The sequence below is a fragment of the Daphnia carinata genome, chromosome 7, assembly GCF_022539665.2.
Source record: "Daphnia carinata strain CSIRO-1 chromosome 7, CSIRO_AGI_Dcar_HiC_V3, whole genome shotgun sequence".
Classification (NCBI taxonomy): domain Eukaryota; kingdom Metazoa; phylum Arthropoda; class Branchiopoda; order Diplostraca; family Daphniidae; genus Daphnia; species Daphnia carinata.
In genome coordinates, this window is record NC_081337.1 from 8706546 (window position 1) to 8723025 (window position 16480).

The 16480-nt window shown below is 41.6% G+C and overlaps 4 protein-coding genes across 7 annotated transcripts; 2 read left to right on the forward strand and 2 right to left on the reverse strand.

The window, feature by feature from the left end:
- Positions 1-23: 23 nt before the first annotated feature.
- LOC130703428 (gamma-tubulin complex component 3-like) lies at positions 24-3430 on the reverse strand. Of its 2 annotated transcripts, none has more exons than XM_059496068.1 (13): positions 3236-3430; positions 2964-3145; positions 2786-2899; positions 2600-2702; positions 2425-2543; positions 2204-2360; positions 1568-2128; positions 1326-1500; positions 924-1264; positions 638-858; positions 472-576; positions 327-404; positions 24-259 (listed from the first exon to the last, which is right to left on the reverse strand). In XM_059496068.1, the coding sequence occupies exons 1-13, from the start codon at positions 3309-3311 to the stop codon at positions 80-82; spliced, it is 2412 nt and encodes an 803-aa protein (XP_059352051.1). In that variant the 5' UTR covers positions 3312-3430; the 3' UTR covers positions 24-79. The 2 variants fall into 2 exon arrangements, with proteins under 2 accessions (XP_059352051.1, XP_057380914.1); XM_057524931.2 differs by having other exon boundaries at positions 2768-2899.
- Positions 3431-3484: 54 nt separating this feature from the next.
- LOC130703933 (motile sperm domain-containing protein 1-like) lies at positions 3485-4650 on the forward strand. Its single transcript, XM_057525400.2, has 4 exons — positions 3485-3754; positions 3830-4180; positions 4237-4401; positions 4469-4650. Exons 1-4 carry the CDS (start codon positions 3625-3627, stop codon positions 4498-4500), a joined length of 678 nt encoding a protein of 225 aa, XP_057381383.1. The 5' UTR covers positions 3485-3624; the 3' UTR covers positions 4501-4650.
- Positions 4532-8946, reverse strand: LOC130703327 (tectonin beta-propeller repeat-containing protein-like). The gene is made up of 13 exons (XM_057524810.2): positions 8433-8946; positions 8112-8368; positions 7933-8055; positions 7002-7860; positions 6553-6942; positions 6260-6483; positions 6034-6163; positions 5852-5965; positions 5576-5785; positions 5276-5513; positions 5015-5217; positions 4838-4960; positions 4532-4746 (listed from the first exon to the last, which is right to left on the reverse strand). Exons 1-13 carry the CDS (start codon positions 8901-8903, stop codon positions 4699-4701), a joined length of 3390 nt encoding a protein of 1129 aa, XP_057380793.1. The 5' UTR covers positions 8904-8946; the 3' UTR covers positions 4532-4698.
- A 430-nt stretch (positions 8947-9376) lies between these two features.
- Positions 9377-16424, forward strand: LOC130703110 (paramyosin-like). 3 transcript variants are annotated; one of them, XM_059496066.1, is made up of 22 exons: positions 9377-9592; positions 9889-10091; positions 10177-10357; positions 10493-10705; positions 10929-11114; positions 11198-11370; positions 11436-11529; positions 11608-11844; positions 11904-12040; positions 12100-12260; positions 12328-12458; positions 12522-12719; positions 12791-13114; positions 13175-13363; positions 13443-13635; positions 13699-13882; positions 13960-14135; positions 14217-14402; positions 14472-14746; positions 14812-14997; positions 15063-15288; positions 15369-16424. In XM_059496066.1, exons 1-22 carry the CDS (start codon positions 9563-9565, stop codon positions 15749-15751), a joined length of 4266 nt encoding a protein of 1421 aa, XP_059352049.1. In that variant the 5' UTR covers positions 9377-9562; the 3' UTR covers positions 15752-16424. The 3 variants fall into 3 exon arrangements, with proteins under 3 accessions (XP_059352049.1, XP_057380733.1, XP_059352050.1); XM_057524750.2 differs by having other exon boundaries at positions 9378-9592; positions 10180-10357; XM_059496067.1 differs by lacking the exon at positions 9377-9592 and adding an exon at positions 9655-9793 and having other exon boundaries at positions 10180-10357.
- The last annotated feature ends 56 nt before the right edge of the window (positions 16425-16480 follow it).

The window sequence follows — 16480 nt, forward strand, 5'->3', positions numbered from 1 at the left end:
AAAAAAAAAACAGAAAGAAATAGTAATAAGGAAAAAGAAATTTATTAGATTTGTTTTTTTCTGTGTTTACGTAGTGGCTTTAGTGCAGTTGAGACGGGAAAGACAAGGTAGTCATTCTTCTATGAAAATATGTCAAAGACATACTCAATCGAGTATCTTTACGCTGGTAGCACTCGTTAAAGTCGAGCCGGACGCCGAGTCCTTGCAAATTGGGGTCGGAATGAGACGACAGCATGAAGAGAAACGTCTGTACAAAGTTCTTTTGAAGCCATAAAAGAATGTAAAGCGAAAATTGGGTGTTACTATTTTAGGTTCACTTCTTTTACCTGGTACGAGGCGCTGATAGCACACAGTTTGGCTTTGATACTGGGGAGAAATGTCTCGATACTCGATTTGGATTTCCCCTAGATCAGAAACAGAATGCAAAGAGAAAAATCAACTTGAATTCACGACCTACTGGTCTTTATTTACCTGGCGTTTTTCCACTTCGAGAATGGCGGACGAAAATAGTCTTTCTTGGATTTGGCTGAATTGCAGCATGGCTTCATGGATGCCTCTCAAATGATCTCGTATATCCTGAAATACATTAATGGGAGATGATGGAAAATATTTTCACAAATTATTATTCACGTCTCACCTTGGACTCTTCGTCGAGAAGCGCTCGGCTAGTGACCGTCTGTAGGAAGTGTTCGTGAGCGGTCAAGAGTTGATCCATCGTTTTGGAACTGCGCAGGGCAACGCTTAACTGTTCCCAAGCACAGGCCACTACTTCGAAAGACAGGTAGTGACTCATCTCTTGGGCAAAGTGAATCATCTCGGAAAGTAGCAGCTGGGATTGATGGAGTACTCCTTGGACCTCTGCCATAAAACCATTTTCCCCTTGTGAATTTTTTTACTCCTTCAAATGTTATCAAGGCACGAACCTAATAAGCCTCTGAGCTGTCGACCCTCCGTCAACTGTTGATGTCGCAATTTGGACATAATCCATTCCATCCGTTTGGATCGCCACAGGGCGTAGAATAGTGTTTCATAGCGGGTTTTAACTTCGGGTGTCAGCACGGTACCAAGTGGCCCATCCACTTTGTAGTCGAGGCTAAAAACATCCCATCCACTGTCACCCTGTGACGGTTCGCTGATGCGCACGTCAAGCCTTCTCAGAACGTCAGCGTCGTCGTATTGGCTGTTGGTGCAGCGGATGCACTTGTCGAGAATGGAGGCCAACAAACGGCTCATTCGTGTACTAGCTGGTTTGTCCAGCTCGGGTCTAAAAAGAGTTACGAATAGTTATAATCTGCATAAAGATCTGTTTTACCAACGTTCCTTACTCGACAAGCTTCATTAAATGATTGACGAAATCTCCTTGGCCAAGTAACAAGTACTGACGTAGCGCACATAAATGAAGCTTGATATGATAGCGGTCCAGCAAGACTTGTAACAAATATTGAGACGCAGTGCTGTAAGCTTCTTCTATCGATTCCCAATCCAGGGACAGAAGCGATTCTAGATTCAAGGAAAAATTTCATGTAGATGTATAAAAGATGGAAAACTTATGTTCATCGCTTCATACCACTACGTTCCTCAGCTGTACGGCGAATCTGGTTCAAGCCAGGTATAGGGCTTTTATCGAGACATATCTCGCGAAGAAAGCATATGCTTTTTCCTGTGGTGGCTACTTGATGGCCCTGCTCTTGAGTGAAGAAATTGGGTACCATGGTAGAACGTTCATAGTACTTGTCATTCCACAAACTGCCAGGATCTACGGCGAGATTTATGCCGATAAAGAACTCGCCGTAAGGATCACGCAATTCACCCTCAAAGGTCCAAAGCATCAGCATCTCATACAATGGCCGACATACTTGGACAAGAATTTTCAATACAACAGTTTTCAAGGTGGCGTTGCCTTGTAAAACAAACGAATGGATGACTGAAGCCAGAGCTCCGCCTCGTTGGCCATGGCAAGCTTCCACCAGAGCGGCCAGCAGTTTCATCCGGGCTTTAGGTTCTTTCGTCCATACTAACAGTCTCTGGAATGTTAAACCTTGCGTCTCTACTCCAACGGTATCACCCGATCTGATAGTTTGTACCTCCATCTGGGACTGAAGAACTGCTAGCAGCCTGTAATATTCACCTGAGCAAGATAATTAAAGTTATGCATTCTGTTAATGCTAGAAAAGAGAAACTTTTAGCTTAAGGATGTTCTTACTCAGTTCCTCTTGCAAAGCAGCGGCGAAAGCTCTAGCAGCTAAGCCACATGTTGATTCAGTTTTGGGGGATTCACAATATTTTTGAACTTTGTGAAAAAGCCATCCTAGCTCAACCAAACTGAGAATCATCTGTTTCAAAGCTTTTGGCAATTTGACCTTTGGGAAAAACAAAACATTTTTTCGATGATCCACAGAATAAGTTATGCAGCTATTTGATTACAGTTGATTTAAGCTGAAGGTTCTCATGGGTTGCATCCCACTGGAAGACTTGACCTTGAATGCCTTGAAATGCATACAAAATTTCTCTCAGTAAAACTTGGTTGGAGACATCTGAATGACCTGTAAAATGATATCTCTTTAATATGCTGCTGTTTAACAATTGTTAAAAGGTATACCATAAAGTGTTGACTGTGCAGAAGTTTTCTTTTGTAATGTTGTTGAAGCCAAAGGACAATAAGGAGCTTCAGTGTTTTTAGGAGTTTTGACAATTGTTGTAGTCTAAAAACAAAAACAAAAAATGTAAAATGCACAAGAATATCTTGAAGTTTTTTAGAGCATCTTGCATCAGAAGTAAATGTCACCAATGATGGCAATGTGAATGAATGGCGAATCAAGGGTTCTGTAGCTGCTGAAGCAGGAGTTTGAGCCAAATAGTACATTAGTTCCAAAACAGCTTTCCTGTTTTTGAGGATTGACTAAACAATATGGGTTGGTCATTATTAGTTTTATACACTAACAATTGTGAAGATTTGGACTCACACTTGAGGTCAATCTGGTGTACAGTTCATCAAACTTTCTAGCATCCTGATACCGTTCCTTGCTACCAAGCAACTTTTTTATGTTCTGAACAATTGAAAACTCTGTTTCATGGTTGTGCAAAGAGAGTTGCTGAGATGACAATAACTGTAGTGCAAGCTTGTATTTTGCTTCGTATTCTTTACCTGTTAAAATATAAAATATGATTGTTGGTTTTCGTCCCATCTGGTCAGACAACAGACAATTTAAACAAGTAAAAAACGTCATCAAAATACTAGTTTCTGAGGATTTTCCATTGCTTAAGGATCTGCAAAGTTTCTCGACGAGAGCTGGAATTGTATTTTCATCCATTATTCAATCTTGTCAAAACTAATGTATTTATTTTTATACACAAAATACATAAGCAAAAACGCGGGTAACGAACATTAGCAGACTTTCAAAAAAAAACTAAAATGATCTACTGCTTTTTCCCATTATAGTAATAGTAAAGAATTATGCCGCTAGATGACGCAAGTTTTTGTTTACGAAACATCTTTCAAGGACAACGACAAAATAGAGAGTGTTTAGGACTCGAGACACTGCGTTACAAATAAAGAAAATTATCCAGCTTCCTAGATTGTAGATCTTTCTTAAAGACCATTTGTACATATAGATAGTGTGTAAAATGACAGAGTTGAAACGTTTACCCGTGTTTGTTTTCCCGACCTCGCTTAATTTCTTCGCTGAAGAATCGTCTTCACACAAACAAATGGTCACTGTTTACAATCCATATGATTTTGTGGTGAACTTCAAAGGTGTGGTAAAAAGAATTTGTTTCTATTGTTTTCTGGCATATGGAGATAACATTAGAAATTTTTTTATTTTCCTAGTGCTATGCAATGCACCACACAAGTACAGGATTGTTGACCCTGAAGGATCCATTAAACCCCATTGTTGTGTAGATATAGTTATACGTCATATTTCTATATTACCAACCTGCTATCATGTTACAGACAAGTTCAGGATTCAAATGAATGATCACATTAGCAGGCAATTGTTAGGGAAAAAGGATCTATCAGTTACTTTATTACCAGGAAAATCCTCAGGAATCTCAGAATCTAGTGCTACTAGTCAGGATACATACAAGCAATTCTCTACAGAGCTGACTGCAGCCTCATCTGGTGATTCAAGTGCACCAATCGTGCAAATCCAGGCTTCCTCTGAAAACCTTGCAAAACTAGGTTTTCCACTGCTTTTGCTTTTCTTTAACCATCACTAAAACATTGCATTTCTATAGGTTATCAAACTGCTGGGCCAAATTATATTGCTATTGTGGTAGCAATTATTTGTATTATAGCTTTAATGTTGCCTTCTGATGAATCTGAAAGCAGCCCATCATCATCGCTGTGGTCTTTGTTTCACTTGTCTTCCCAGCAGAAATTGGTATTTGCCTATTCTCTTGGTATGTATATAAGAGACTTATGATAATTTATCAAGTAACTGATTTTTCTGATATGATTGTATTTAAGGTCTGGTTACGATGGTCATATTTCGAGTATAAGCCTTTCTCCTATAGAAAATTACTGAAAATGCAAAGAATGGGCAACTTTGTATTCGCCTACGAAATGCGAGAATAATTGTTGAGATTCATTAATGTCGAATTCATAAAAAAAAAGAACATTTAGATAATTTATAAAGTGATCTGAACACGGGTGTTCTCTTGATTGACACATGCAAATGAATACTGAATTCGCATTTGTTAAAATGGAATGTCGTGCCCGCGGTTGCAGACAAAGCTCCAACCACCCTGTAAAATTCATAACGAATTGCAAGAAAAAAATTATAATTTTACACATACAAAGAGGGTTTTTTGCATTTGTGGTTTGTGATAATCTTACCCCAATCACAAACTCCCATCCAGTGCCGACAGGACAAGATGCAGTTATTCCTCTTCGGATACAAATGGAACCTTTTTCGTTTATTTTGGTTTCATTCAGTTTTGTATCCAATACCGCCCAAACCTAAACAGTTAGTTTGATTTAGGTATCCAAAAACTGATGGAGTTCAAAACGTACTTGGTCATGTTTCCCTACAGACACGTGTAAGACGTGTTCATCGACTAGTTCCCATGAGGTTCCTTCGGGTAGGATAGAAACAATATCCTTGCGTCGGTACAAACGATCGTGGGAGTCTACTGCCCATACTTGAATATCACCTGCTGAGATCTGCCGAAGAGCGGCAGTGCCTTCGGGTCGATCCATCAAGAGCCAAGCCACGCCTAAATTTTAATATTGAAGTGAAGGGATCTCTTGAAATGGATTGAATTTCTAACCAACCATCAGGATTGATGTTGGTTACTCTGTGTCGCAAAGCTGGCACTCCCAGTGAAGTAATGGCCCACACCCGTCCCTCTACTCCAATCGACAAAGACTGGAAGGCATGCTCGCCTAACACGGCTTCCCATGAATCACCTTGTGGTTTTATCACAGTCACTCCTACCCGGCGTAGAATGGAACCATTAGCTGCAATAGCCCACAATAGAAGCGGCTCTTCTGGACTTCCGCTGTGATCGACCTAAGTGAAACGAACGATGGTCATGACTAATCCCTTGAAGTTAAAAATCTTAAAAGACACACCTGCATCGAAATGTCTAACAACTTAGTAAGACCAAACTGAAACCATGGTCCAGTACTTGTGTACCGACATTTGCGCTGCCAGCGCTTACGCCTGACGTAATCAAAGGAACCTTTGTGTGCATGGTAACGAGACGGATAGTCGGTCGCATATTGCCATCCTTCCCTATCTGCTCCACCGGGAGGATGATAATCGACGAGCCATTCAGAAATCTGAAAACGAAAAGGTAAGTTGAAATTTCATGACATTCTCCTATTTAAAAAAAAAGTTTATAATACCCAGCTCCAACTTCGATTTGGAAGCGACATATTTTCTTTACTGTAAGTATGGAATCCGGTTATGTCGCTCCAGGGCGGCCTATCAGTGGGCAGACCACGAGCTGAGAATCCGGCCTGCAAGGACCGACTTGAGTTATTTTAAATTTTCTTCGACAGTAGGTATGTAAACAAGTGAGTCGAACCACAGGGTTCCAACGTTGGTTCTCATAAAGATTAACAAGTCCCTCGTCAGTGACGGGATGGATTCCATGAGAACTTCCATCAAAAACTCCTTTGAAAAACCCGCCCCCGTGGTAGCCTGTGTGAATCCAGCTAGAGCGAAGTGAGAGATTCAGGCTGAGAGTTAGCAGGCAAAAGCTAAACCAGAAGACTGAGGAGAAGAAAAAAAATTTAACAAAAAATACTTGCCAAGTTCCATCCTGACCCAAAGCCCAGACAATGCCGCTGTATGACGCTTCCATGTGGCGAAAGTGTCCGCCAAGTTGCGTCCACAATGCATGTGAAGGGACAGAGGTTTTGGGAATTGAGTACGTAACTGAAAAGAGGTTAACGTCGCCTTTAACGACCAGATGAGATACACTGAAAGGAGAAAGTCTATACGCAAACGTGAAGACGACTTCGTTGATTTTGACCTGCAAAAGGAAAAAAGAAAATAACTTACTTCCCTTTTCGTTTGAAGAAAAGTCATTGCCTTCACTTACTAGGTATTGTTGTTTCTGGCAGTGAATGGATATAGTAAATCTGTTTCCGGGTTGTAGGTCGAAGACCCCCGATTTCTCTTCAATGTCCCATAGGTTATTGGAGTACGAGTTGCGCACAACTTCGACAGATCCAGGACAGGAATCGAATCGTGGATTAATGTGTAGGGCCACATCCCGCTTGGCCGTGAATACCTCATGGAGATGAATAGTTGGACCGCACTGGAGATTAACAGAAAAACGATTTGCATTGGCAGCCACGGCACCGTTTATAATGATTCCACAGCCTCGGTAAAAACCGTCTGGAATATCGCGGATAAATAATGATGATTGATTGCCCGCATTTGAAGTCATTTCAACTTGGTAAGGAATGTCTTTTGCTTCTAGTTCCACCTATGTATAAATGAAACACTTTGAAAAACGAGATAACAAGAAAAGTAGTTGAAGCGAACCTGTGATTCGTGAACAAATGGATCACCCATATCTGTTAAAGCCCAGATCGATTGAGCGAAAATTCCTACGCACTGGCGCGAGGCGCGAGTCACTTTCGTCAAGTGAGCTGCCCAGTCTTCAACTTCTTCTTCACTAGTAAATGAAAGCTTTATTGGTGAATTCTGTAGATGGTGGACGACTAGTCCGAGATCCCCGGTACGTCGGACGGCAGTAATTTCAACAGCCAATAGCCGTAAATCTTCTACATCCAGTAACGGTTCTTGGCTGCAGCAGCGTAACCCAAGGTTGACCCAACGATTATGTAACAAAGCTCGCCCATTCTTGATCCAATCAGTAGTTTCAGCTGCCGTGGAATATTCAGCAAATTTGTCCTTCCACTCACTATGGCGTTCACGCAGCTTCTGTAAAATTTCGGCTCTCCAAGGTTCTGTCCAATAAGAATCAGTGCCGTCTTCCAGACGGTGAATGAAACCTTTTCCATCAAAAGCCAGCCAGACGAAAGTCATGTCATCCGTTTTGAGCACCTTCCAAGACCGTCCTCCGGATTCTTCCGTTTTGATGCCTGTCCGTAAGTAAAGTTCTTGGTCTTGTAATAAAAGTCCGCATACTTGTTTGTCAGATCCGGTAAAAACTAAGTTCATTTGGCCAACCATGGCTGTCCAGCTTGAGCCGAGGATGGAGGAATCCAGCCCTTTTCTTAACCAGACTTCATTTTCGCGGCTGACAGCCCAAGTCGAATTCAGTCCCACTGATATATGACTGAAAGAGAGTCCCTTGAATGGAGGAGGTACCTCGTACCAAGTGATACCTGTCTCACAATTCCAGGTCACCCCGTTGCGAGTCAATAACTGGCCGGTCCTGAAAAACGGTAAGAAATAGAAACGCTGTACATTGCTAGTGTTAATATTTGTTTATAATTTTTTTTTTTACCAAGCTAAAATCCATACGACACCTTGAGGGCTGACACTGACTTGACATGGTTCGCAGCCCTGCGGTGTATCTATCTTCCTCCAGCTATTACCATCGGGACACGTTAACAAATTTACCCCTTCTCTGTTAAGGATAATTAGTTCAAACATTTGAAAGAATTAAAAGGGTAATTGTAATACCTGTAGAGTAGGAGACCATTAATTGTGACTGCCCATACAGCCACGAAGCCGGACACAGCGCCTGGTATTTCGGCACCACCCGTTGCAATATCGATGAATGGTTCCATCGTATCGTTGAGTATCACTGGGGGTAGTGAAACCCAAGTTCGAACACCATTATATCGCCTATTTCGTACCCATTTTCTCCTTCTGACACAGGAGTTCCAAGCTTTTGTATTGGAATAAGCTCGAGGAAAATCAACTGCATACATCCAACCCTATTTTTAAAAAACATTGAAAGCGCTGTTGTGTCCATCATGATATTGTTATGATGAAGCATACCTCAGCATCAAGGTGTTGCCCTTCATGCAGCAACTCAAGGTGCCATTGATCATCCCATACCCATGCTTGGCTAGGCAACTTAACTATTTTGAGGTCTCTGTCAGTTAAGCCATCTTGGCTTGAATAAAATGGTCGGTCTGTGGGTAACAGTTTATCACAGAAGCCGTCAATCGGGTTCCATCTTTGATTTTCGTATGCCTCTTCTCTGATTCGAATAGGCAACTCCGACTCCAATCGCATATGCACTTGATGATCGCCACAAATAGCCCACAAAGAAGTTGAGCAGCAACTAATGCGTTTAACACGTAACTCTTTGTTACACTCGTCCGCCAACTCGGACCACGAACCGTTCAATAGTTGTATGACTTTGCCTTCTGTTGTGACTACATATAGACTTCCACTATTTTCTTTCAATATAGGCATCACCATCGTCAGTGTGTTCAACTGTAAATATCCACCGACGACAAACATCAATTTTTGACAGCTAGCTCTTCAGGAGCGTCTGCTTCCAGTTTACTTCGACCAGCCAAAAGACCGTTCAGGAGTATCGATGCGCAAGAGCGAGTTTAAGTAAATCTAGAACAACCGGTTAAAAGAAATTAATAGGAGGTGAGTTCGTTATTTGGATGGCTAAAATTGGCATATTCTGAATTTTTATTTATTTGTGTTGAAACAATCATTTGCCCTACCTCACCTCAGCAACTGGGCTAAAAATACTACTAGAGAACTAGACCCTAACGGACGACGACGTCAAGGCAAAGTTATGTGCATTTTGTCGGCATAAGATAAGCAACCCGGTGTATCACGAACATAGAATAGTATGAATGCTAGTCGTTAACGAGTTGAAGATTTTTGAGGAAGCTCCGTTTTGCACAGCTTTTTTTGTTGTTTTGGCAAACCAAAACACTAGTAGGTAGTGCTTTAATAGCGTAATAAACAAAATTGGCGATGTCGCTTCGTGCACTATGGTAACCATAACAACTCGTGTTTCAAAGAAGACCGAAGCTCAGGCTGTTTTTGAAGGGAAATTCCAAATGCAAGGAAGACAAACGCTTATTTGATGCCTGTCGCAGGATGTCTGTGCCATAGAGTGTAGTCGAGAAAGACACACGACACCATCGATTGCAGCAATGACGGAGAACTTTAAACAGTTAACCAAGGTGTGACCTCAATGAGGCCAATTAAACATTTGATGATTGTTCCCGCTGGAGAGTGTTCGGTTGCTTTGCATGACTGTAGCAATTCCTCGATCGTTTCTTGGCATGCGTCTCGTCTTTCTGTTCAATCAACCTGCTGTGGGGTGTTTATCAGACAAACCCAGTACACGGTCACCATGGTGACAACCTATTGATCAAGCAAAAGTAGACCTTCTTGTGCCTCCTAGCCTGCTGGGCACTGTTTGGGAGTTAGTTTTACTGATCTACTGGTACCACCAATTTGCTTTTCTTGTCAACAGAGATTGCAGGAGACTGTTTGCACTAGTCGTCAGGATTCCTCACTTCTAGTTAGAGAAAATGATGGAGATGAGTTGCAAGCTGTACCTGCTGTAACAAAGATTTGCAACATTCTCAGTTTTCATCTAGCTATTCCCATAGATAGGAAGAAGAAAAGCCATTCAGAGGAGTGTGTCTTTTCTCCCATTGAGGACTGTATAGAAAGGTAATCGAACATTTAAATTTTTTTTTTTTTTTTTTTTTTTTAGCTATGAAGGTATATAATTTTTATTCTTCATATATACTTCTAGAAGAAATACTATCAACCTTGGCAATTTTTCATTACCCTGTCCCTTGCCAACCTCAAGTGAAGCTGATAACCTGTCATCCTCCGTTCGAGCTTCAGCTATGTCTTCCGCCGCCGATCAACCCGAAAGCGGAGCAGAAGATGAGAGTCAGGATGAGGGACAGGAAACATCACTACGTCAAGATGTAAGATCGAAAAAAAAATTCATAATTTAATTAAACGAAGTCTGTTCAGTTTCCCTTGACTTTTAAAGACAAATATTGGAAGAAGTTCACTAGATGGCCGGAATCATAACGTTTCTTTTATTGTTTTGATTATAGGCCTACGTGAAGCAGTATCTAGCTGAGCACGAGAGCCAAGTCGGTTTATGGGAGCAAATGACTTCGTTCCGTCGGGAATACATGGATATGCGCAACCAGGTGGAAAGCATCTTGACTCGCTTGCACATGGATTTTTCCAACATGACACGCGACGCTTCGTGTAATTTTGTTTTACTACTTTCTCAAATGGGATGCCCTTCGTGTTCGACTGGGGTAAGTTTTCAACATTTAATTACATTCCGGACTCTCCTACTGCTCATCCGTTCACGCATATCGAGGAGCGCGTCAAGAGTATTTAATGATCTTTTTGCATGTTTTCTTTTTGGGGTTTTTGGGTTTATTATCATTATTTTTTTACTTTAAACTAATTCTAATTATTTTTTTACTTTAAACTAATTCTAATTATTTTTTTGCGTCAACGTCGATTGTATTGCAGGCTGGACTTGAGGCGTGTTCCGAACGGCTCAAAAATCTGGAAAATGAACTTGAGAGAGCGCGCAGCGAAAGCTCTTCCTTGTCAAACAGAGTGGAATCAGCATTGGAAATTAAAAACCAAGTTGAAGACAAACTGAATGACCGAGAAAATGTTATACAGTCGTTGACGGAGACAATCGATCAGCTGGTTAGTCTTGTGTGGCAATTCACTTATATCTTCACCCCTTTCCTAATCTGACTTGTTTAATCGATTCGCTTACTATTGTGTAGCAAAGCCACTGCCATCAGCTAGAAGAAAATTCAAGCGACGGGCCTCAGTGGGAGGAGCTGATTGTCAAGCTAGAGGGTGCTCTTCGATCGATTGGTCGCCTGGTTGTCGACGACTCGGATCTGTACAGTCCTGACTACGAGGTCCAACTAGATAGTGAAGAAGCTACTTCAACGTAACTGGTTTACTTATTTATGTGCCTATAAATGTTCAGCCACTGATCGCCGTTTGTTTTTCTAGTAATTGGACAAACCTGCCTCTTTTGGCAGAGAGTACTCTAACTGCGGTGCGTGCTGCGCTGTCGCGACGTCGAAGTGAAGTCCAGCAGTTACAAGTATGTCTTCCCAAAGAAAGACAAAAATGATTAAACGAAGCGCTTTGTTTGATTTTATCGTCATGTATGTCAAATTAGAGTGCAGTTAACGAGTTTCAACAAAAGATGGCACAGACGGACCAAGGTAAAGGCGACTTCGAGAATCGTGAAAAAGCTTATCAGAAAGAGTTAAAAGACTTGCGAGCCCAACTATCAGAGCTGAACCACGAAAAACAATTACAAAGCGAGAGCGCACTAAAAGCCGAACGGCTAAAGAAAGATATTGAATTGGAACTAGAAGAAAAGGACAAAACCCTACGCAAGCTAAGAGATGAAGTAAGTATTTATCCGTATCCCAATTGAACTGTGAGGCAATCTGTTGTATAATTGGATAGCTTCACCGAGAAAAAACAAATCGCCAGCTTATGGAAGAGACGCTCGAAGATTTGAAGGCAGAAGAAGCTCACCAGAAAAGCACTCACACGGAGTTGCTGACTGAAATTCAGCAGTTATCGTGCGACAACCAAATGTGGTATGATATCTTTTGAAAGTCTCTATAGGTTAGATTTAATTCTGGGTATATTCTAATAGTCGTACCAACATTACAACGTTCGAAGAACGCTTAAATCGCCTTCGCAAGGAGATGGACCAAATGCGTGAAGAGCGAACTCGATTGACTGTAGCGCTTGACTTTTCAAAAGATGAGAGAAATCTTCTTATCAAACAATTGAAAGAATTTGAAGAAAAAGCAGGTATGACGAATAATGATTGCTCAGTTATTTCAATTACGCAAAACCTAATTCATCTAACTAAATACAGGAAGCTTGAAAGACCAATCAAGAAGTATTCAGATGGATAAAATGTCAGTGGAAGATTCACTTTGCCGTTTGCAGGTTCTCAAATCTCTCGACGAAGCCCAGATACAAAAGTTGAATGCGGATATTGAACAAGTAATATAACGCACATCTCAGAATTTTCGGGTTTATAGTAACGGAAAGAAATCCACGGAACAGATAAGGAAAGAAAGCTCCGATTTTTTAAGAGAACGAGAGGAATTAAATGAAGAAGTGTCAGCCCTGAAACATGAATTGGTCAAAGCCGAAGAATTGCGGACGCGGCTCGAATCATTCAACACCTCTTTGGAACATTCACTGAACGTTGCAAACATCGATAACGTGGAAACGAAAGAGCAAATAGATACTCTGATACAGGTCTGTTTACTGTTTCCATTCAGTGATCGAAGGGAAAAGTTAAACTAACAAAATCGTCCTTTTTTTTTTAGATAAATGAGCAACTGACAGAAAAACAGACGTCCATGGAACAACGCTATGCCGAAATTGAAACTGGCAATAATCATTTAATGGAAGAAATTGGGAAGCTAACGCGAGAGTTTACTTTATCGAAGGAACGGGAACAATCGTGGAAAGAGGAAGTCGATCGACTTCGCTTAAAAATTAGCAGTCTGGAAGAAGAAACCCGTTCTGTCCATCAGCAGCTACTAGGAGCTCAGAATGTCAACCACTTGACTCAAGTATCGCTAATAGCAACTCAAACTAATTACGAAGAGCTTCAAATCGAACTCGAACGCGTCACGAAAGAAATGCAGGCAAGAGTTTCATTTTAACATTTGGGTGGTCGATTATTTTAGTGTCGCTATTTTTACTAGACGATCGGAGCTGAGAAAGAAAGTTTGTTATTGGAGTTGCAACAATTAAACGAGTCAACCAATCTTGCCGTGACCCAACTTCAGGAAGAGAATAAAAATCTTTCTCGGGACATAAATGACTTGGACAAACAGTTGCATGATGTTGCAAACGAAAAGACTGTTCTAATGCATGGTGTGGAGAAAGAAAGGGTAAAAGGGTTGACATGACACTTTTCTGGAACATAAAGACCCTATATAATTGTTTCTATTTTTCAAAACAATATTTCAGCAAGAGAAAAAAGCTACACTACAAAACAAGCTTGCGGAAGTGCAACAAGAACACAAGCGTCATATCGAATTAGTACAATCCCAGCATAGCAAAACAGTTCAAGAAATGCAAAAGGACATGGCTCAGCAGCTAGCAAAACTTCAAGAGCAACTGAACAAGCGTGAGAGTGAAAAACAGCAACAACTAACCCAAGGTAAGTAAGATACGTTTCATAATATCATTTGATATCCTCGGTATATTGCACATTTGGGTATAGCTCAGAGTGAAAGAAAAAGCCTCCAGGAAAAGCTGAGCGCTTGCGCAGCAGAGTTAGAAGCTGAACGAAAAGAACTGGCACGTGTACGCCGTGAAGAGGCCGAGCTTCAGGCCCAACATAACCAGTCTATGGACAACTTCCGTGCGGAGATTTCACGCCTGCATGGAGAGCTCCGCGCGGCAGGGTTAGTGGTCCAAAAATGCTCGCAAGAAGTTATTCCAGCCTAAACCGTGAATTATGTTATCCTGAATGTTTCCTCAGGGAAAGCCGTACAAAAGAGATGCAGACGGCAGAGCAAATTCTGGCTGTGACAAACGAGAATTTGAAGCGATCGGAGGAAGATTTTGGCACCGCAAAGACAGAACTTACCGCAACAAACCGACAGCTGAAGGAAGCGCAGAGGCAATTGGAAGCGCTTCAGATTCAACTTAGCAAAAGTATAAGTTTCTTATTACGGTTCTCATTGGCCATCCATGTTTACTTATCTTCTTACTGATTTTACATATATGTAATGGTAGTGGAATCGCAAAGAGACGATGCGCGCAAGGAAGGCATTCACAGAGGAAGCATATTGGATGAGTTGCAGAACGAGCGTTCCGAATTGCGCAACTCGATAGTTGGGTTTCAAACATCGATCAAGCGACTTGAGTCAGAACGGGAAGATATTGTCAAGTGCTTAGAGGAAGCACGCAAGAGGATTGCAGGTAACGGCGCATACTTTTGTTTACCCAGCACGGCCTTAATTTTCCCGTTTTTTATTGATTGGTTTTCAGTACTTGAAGAAAATCGAGGTGTCCTTGAGCGCGAAATTCACCATCTGCGTACTTTAGTAAAAGATGCGGACCAGCAAGTAGCTCGACTGACCGAGGACTTGAATATCAACCAACAAAAGCTAGAACGCTCACAAGATGTTCAGAACCGCTGGAAAGAAAGAAGCGAAGCTTTGGTTGAACAGTTACAAGCCGAACAGAATCGTACTATTTTGGCGGAACAAGCCGTTACCAAGTATATGAACAAAGTTCAAGCTATAAAAATGCACTACCAGCAGGTGAAAAAACATTGTTGGTGAGCTATTTTTACGCAGTTACCTTGTACGTTTTAAAAATTTATTAGATGGAGCAACAGTATACTCAGAAACTTCAACAATCGGGTACACAGCATTCGTTACACCAGCAAAGATTAGACGAGATGGATGTGACGGTCCAGAAGACAATTGGCCGGTCAAAACGCCTTGAAGAGGAGCGCCATAACTTTCATAGTCGCCTTATCGAAGCCGACAAGGAAGTTGGAATCCTCAAGGTTCGTGCTTTTATTTTTCCAGCTTAAGCATCGAACGTTTTTTCAAGCTACATGAAACCTTGTAGACTCGCTTGCGCGAAGCAGATTCACAAGCTCAAAATTTGACGGATCAAATGCATCGTTTGGAGCTTGAAAAACGAGAGCTGAATAGCCGTTTTGGAGTTCTATATTCAACGTTGAAGCGTTTCATCCGAACTCTCGAAGACACCCACCAAGGCAATATCAGCAATAAATCTCAAGATGCAATCGGAACCGGTGTAAGATTTCTGCAGCCACTGTCTACGACAATGGGTATGTGAATTTTATAGTACGTTACCGTAACTAGCGCTGAACAACAACATTACATGTTTTCCCCATTAATATTTTCCCAGAATCAGACATTTCAATAATGAGAGAGACAAGCAGCGCCGATCCGGACGCCATTCAGGTCGTACTTCAAGATTTGATGCGTCACATATTGCAGTTGCAGGCTCGACGAGCGGCCGAAATGACTCCAAGTCGTGACGAGCCTACCAGGTTAGAGGTATCATCTCGTGAGCGTCAACGCCAATTACTGTCACGTCATCTTCGCGACACAGAAGGCAACGCAGCCGGTTTACGTGAACAGTTACATGCTTCACTGAATACCGTGGCATCACACACGTCTTTGGGTCCACAAACACTTCATCGCGAATCTACCCGTTTAGACGGGCTGGTTTCAAGTGTTCGTCGTTTTGATAGCTCACCCATCAGGCCCGATGGACAAGCCCATTGATCTCTCGTTCACATTCTCCTTTGTCAGGGCCCATATAGTCAGATTTTAAAAAAGAGATTATCCCGACAGAAATAGTCTCTTTGAACTGGTTTTCTTGAGTCGTTTAAGTTTATTATCACTCATGTAGCCTCTACTTAATTCTCTGTCCGTGAGCCATAATTGCCCGATTGTCCAAACTTGCCATAACCTCTTTTAAGAGAGATTTTTGAGGAACTTGCAAAATCGCGTGTCAATTTCACCTATCTTTACTGAGCGCATTAACTTTTGTGATATAATTTCAAACGCGGACGTTTTTTTCGAGGGGGGGAAGAGCGGAGGGTCAAGTTAATATTCAACTAGCTGTAGGGTGGGGGGGGGGAGGAATGGGATGCGTCCAGTTGCCCAAACACATCCTGTAAAGAAATTAGCCTACGCCACGTACGTATCACTCCCGAAATAACTTCACGTGAGCCTTTTTTTTTCTCTCCATTTGATTGACGAAAATTGTTTGAAACGCACGAAATGTTTTGTGGTTTTATTCCTGGTTTGTATGGAAATTTTTCTCTATGAAAGGCTTAGATGAGAATACTCAAATAGTAGGGTACTGTCGTGTTTGTCCGTGTTTTGTAGTAGCACTGTATGGTATTTAGACTATGGCCAAAAGAGCAATATATGCAAAAAATGTATGCTCGAATATCCAAATACGAATACCGATGATCGGCTTCACCTTGACCGGAGCGTAAATTATCT

Coding starts and splice junctions, on each gene's coding strand:
- LOC130703110 (XM_059496066.1), top strand. CDS start 9,563: ATGACGGAGAACTTTAAACAGTTAACCAAG. Junction 12,459..12,521: donor TGAATGCGGATATTGAACAA/GTAATATAACGC, acceptor TCCACGGAACAG/ATAAGGAAAGAAAGCTCCGA. Junction 14,403..14,471: donor AGCACGCAAGAGGATTGCAG/GTAACGGCGCAT, acceptor ATTGGTTTTCAG/TACTTGAAGAAAATCGAGGT.
- LOC130703428 (XM_057524931.2), bottom strand. CDS start 3,311: ATGGATGAAAATACAATTCCAGCTCTCGTCGAGAAACTTTGCAGATCC. Junction 3,146..3,235: donor TGGAAAATCCTCAGAAACTA/GTATTTTGATGA, acceptor ATATTTTAACAG/GTAAAGAATACGAAGCAAAA. Junction 2,900..2,963: donor ACACCAGATTGACCTCAAGT/GTGAGTCCAAAT, acceptor CATATTGTTTAG/TCAATCCTCAAAAACAGGAA.
- LOC130703327 (XM_057524810.2), bottom strand. CDS start 8,903: ATGTTTGTCGTCGGTGGATATTTACAGTTGAACACACTGACGATGGTG. Junction 6,164..6,259: donor TTGGGTCAGGATGGAACTTG/GCAAGTATTTTT, acceptor ACTTCGCTCTAG/CTGGATTCACACAGGCTACC. Junction 5,514..5,575: donor TGTTAGACATTTCGATGCAG/GTGTGTCTTTTA, acceptor CGTTTCACTTAG/GTCGATCACAGCGGAAGTCC.
- LOC130703933 (XM_057525400.2), top strand. CDS start 3,625: ATGACAGAGTTGAAACGTTTACCCGTGTTTGTTTTCCCGACCTCGCTT. Junction 3,755..3,829: donor TTTTGTGGTGAACTTCAAAG/GTGTGGTAAAAA, acceptor TTATTTTCCTAG/TGCTATGCAATGCACCACAC. Junction 4,181..4,236: donor TGAAAACCTTGCAAAACTAG/GTTTTCCACTGC, acceptor GCATTTCTATAG/GTTATCAAACTGCTGGGCCA.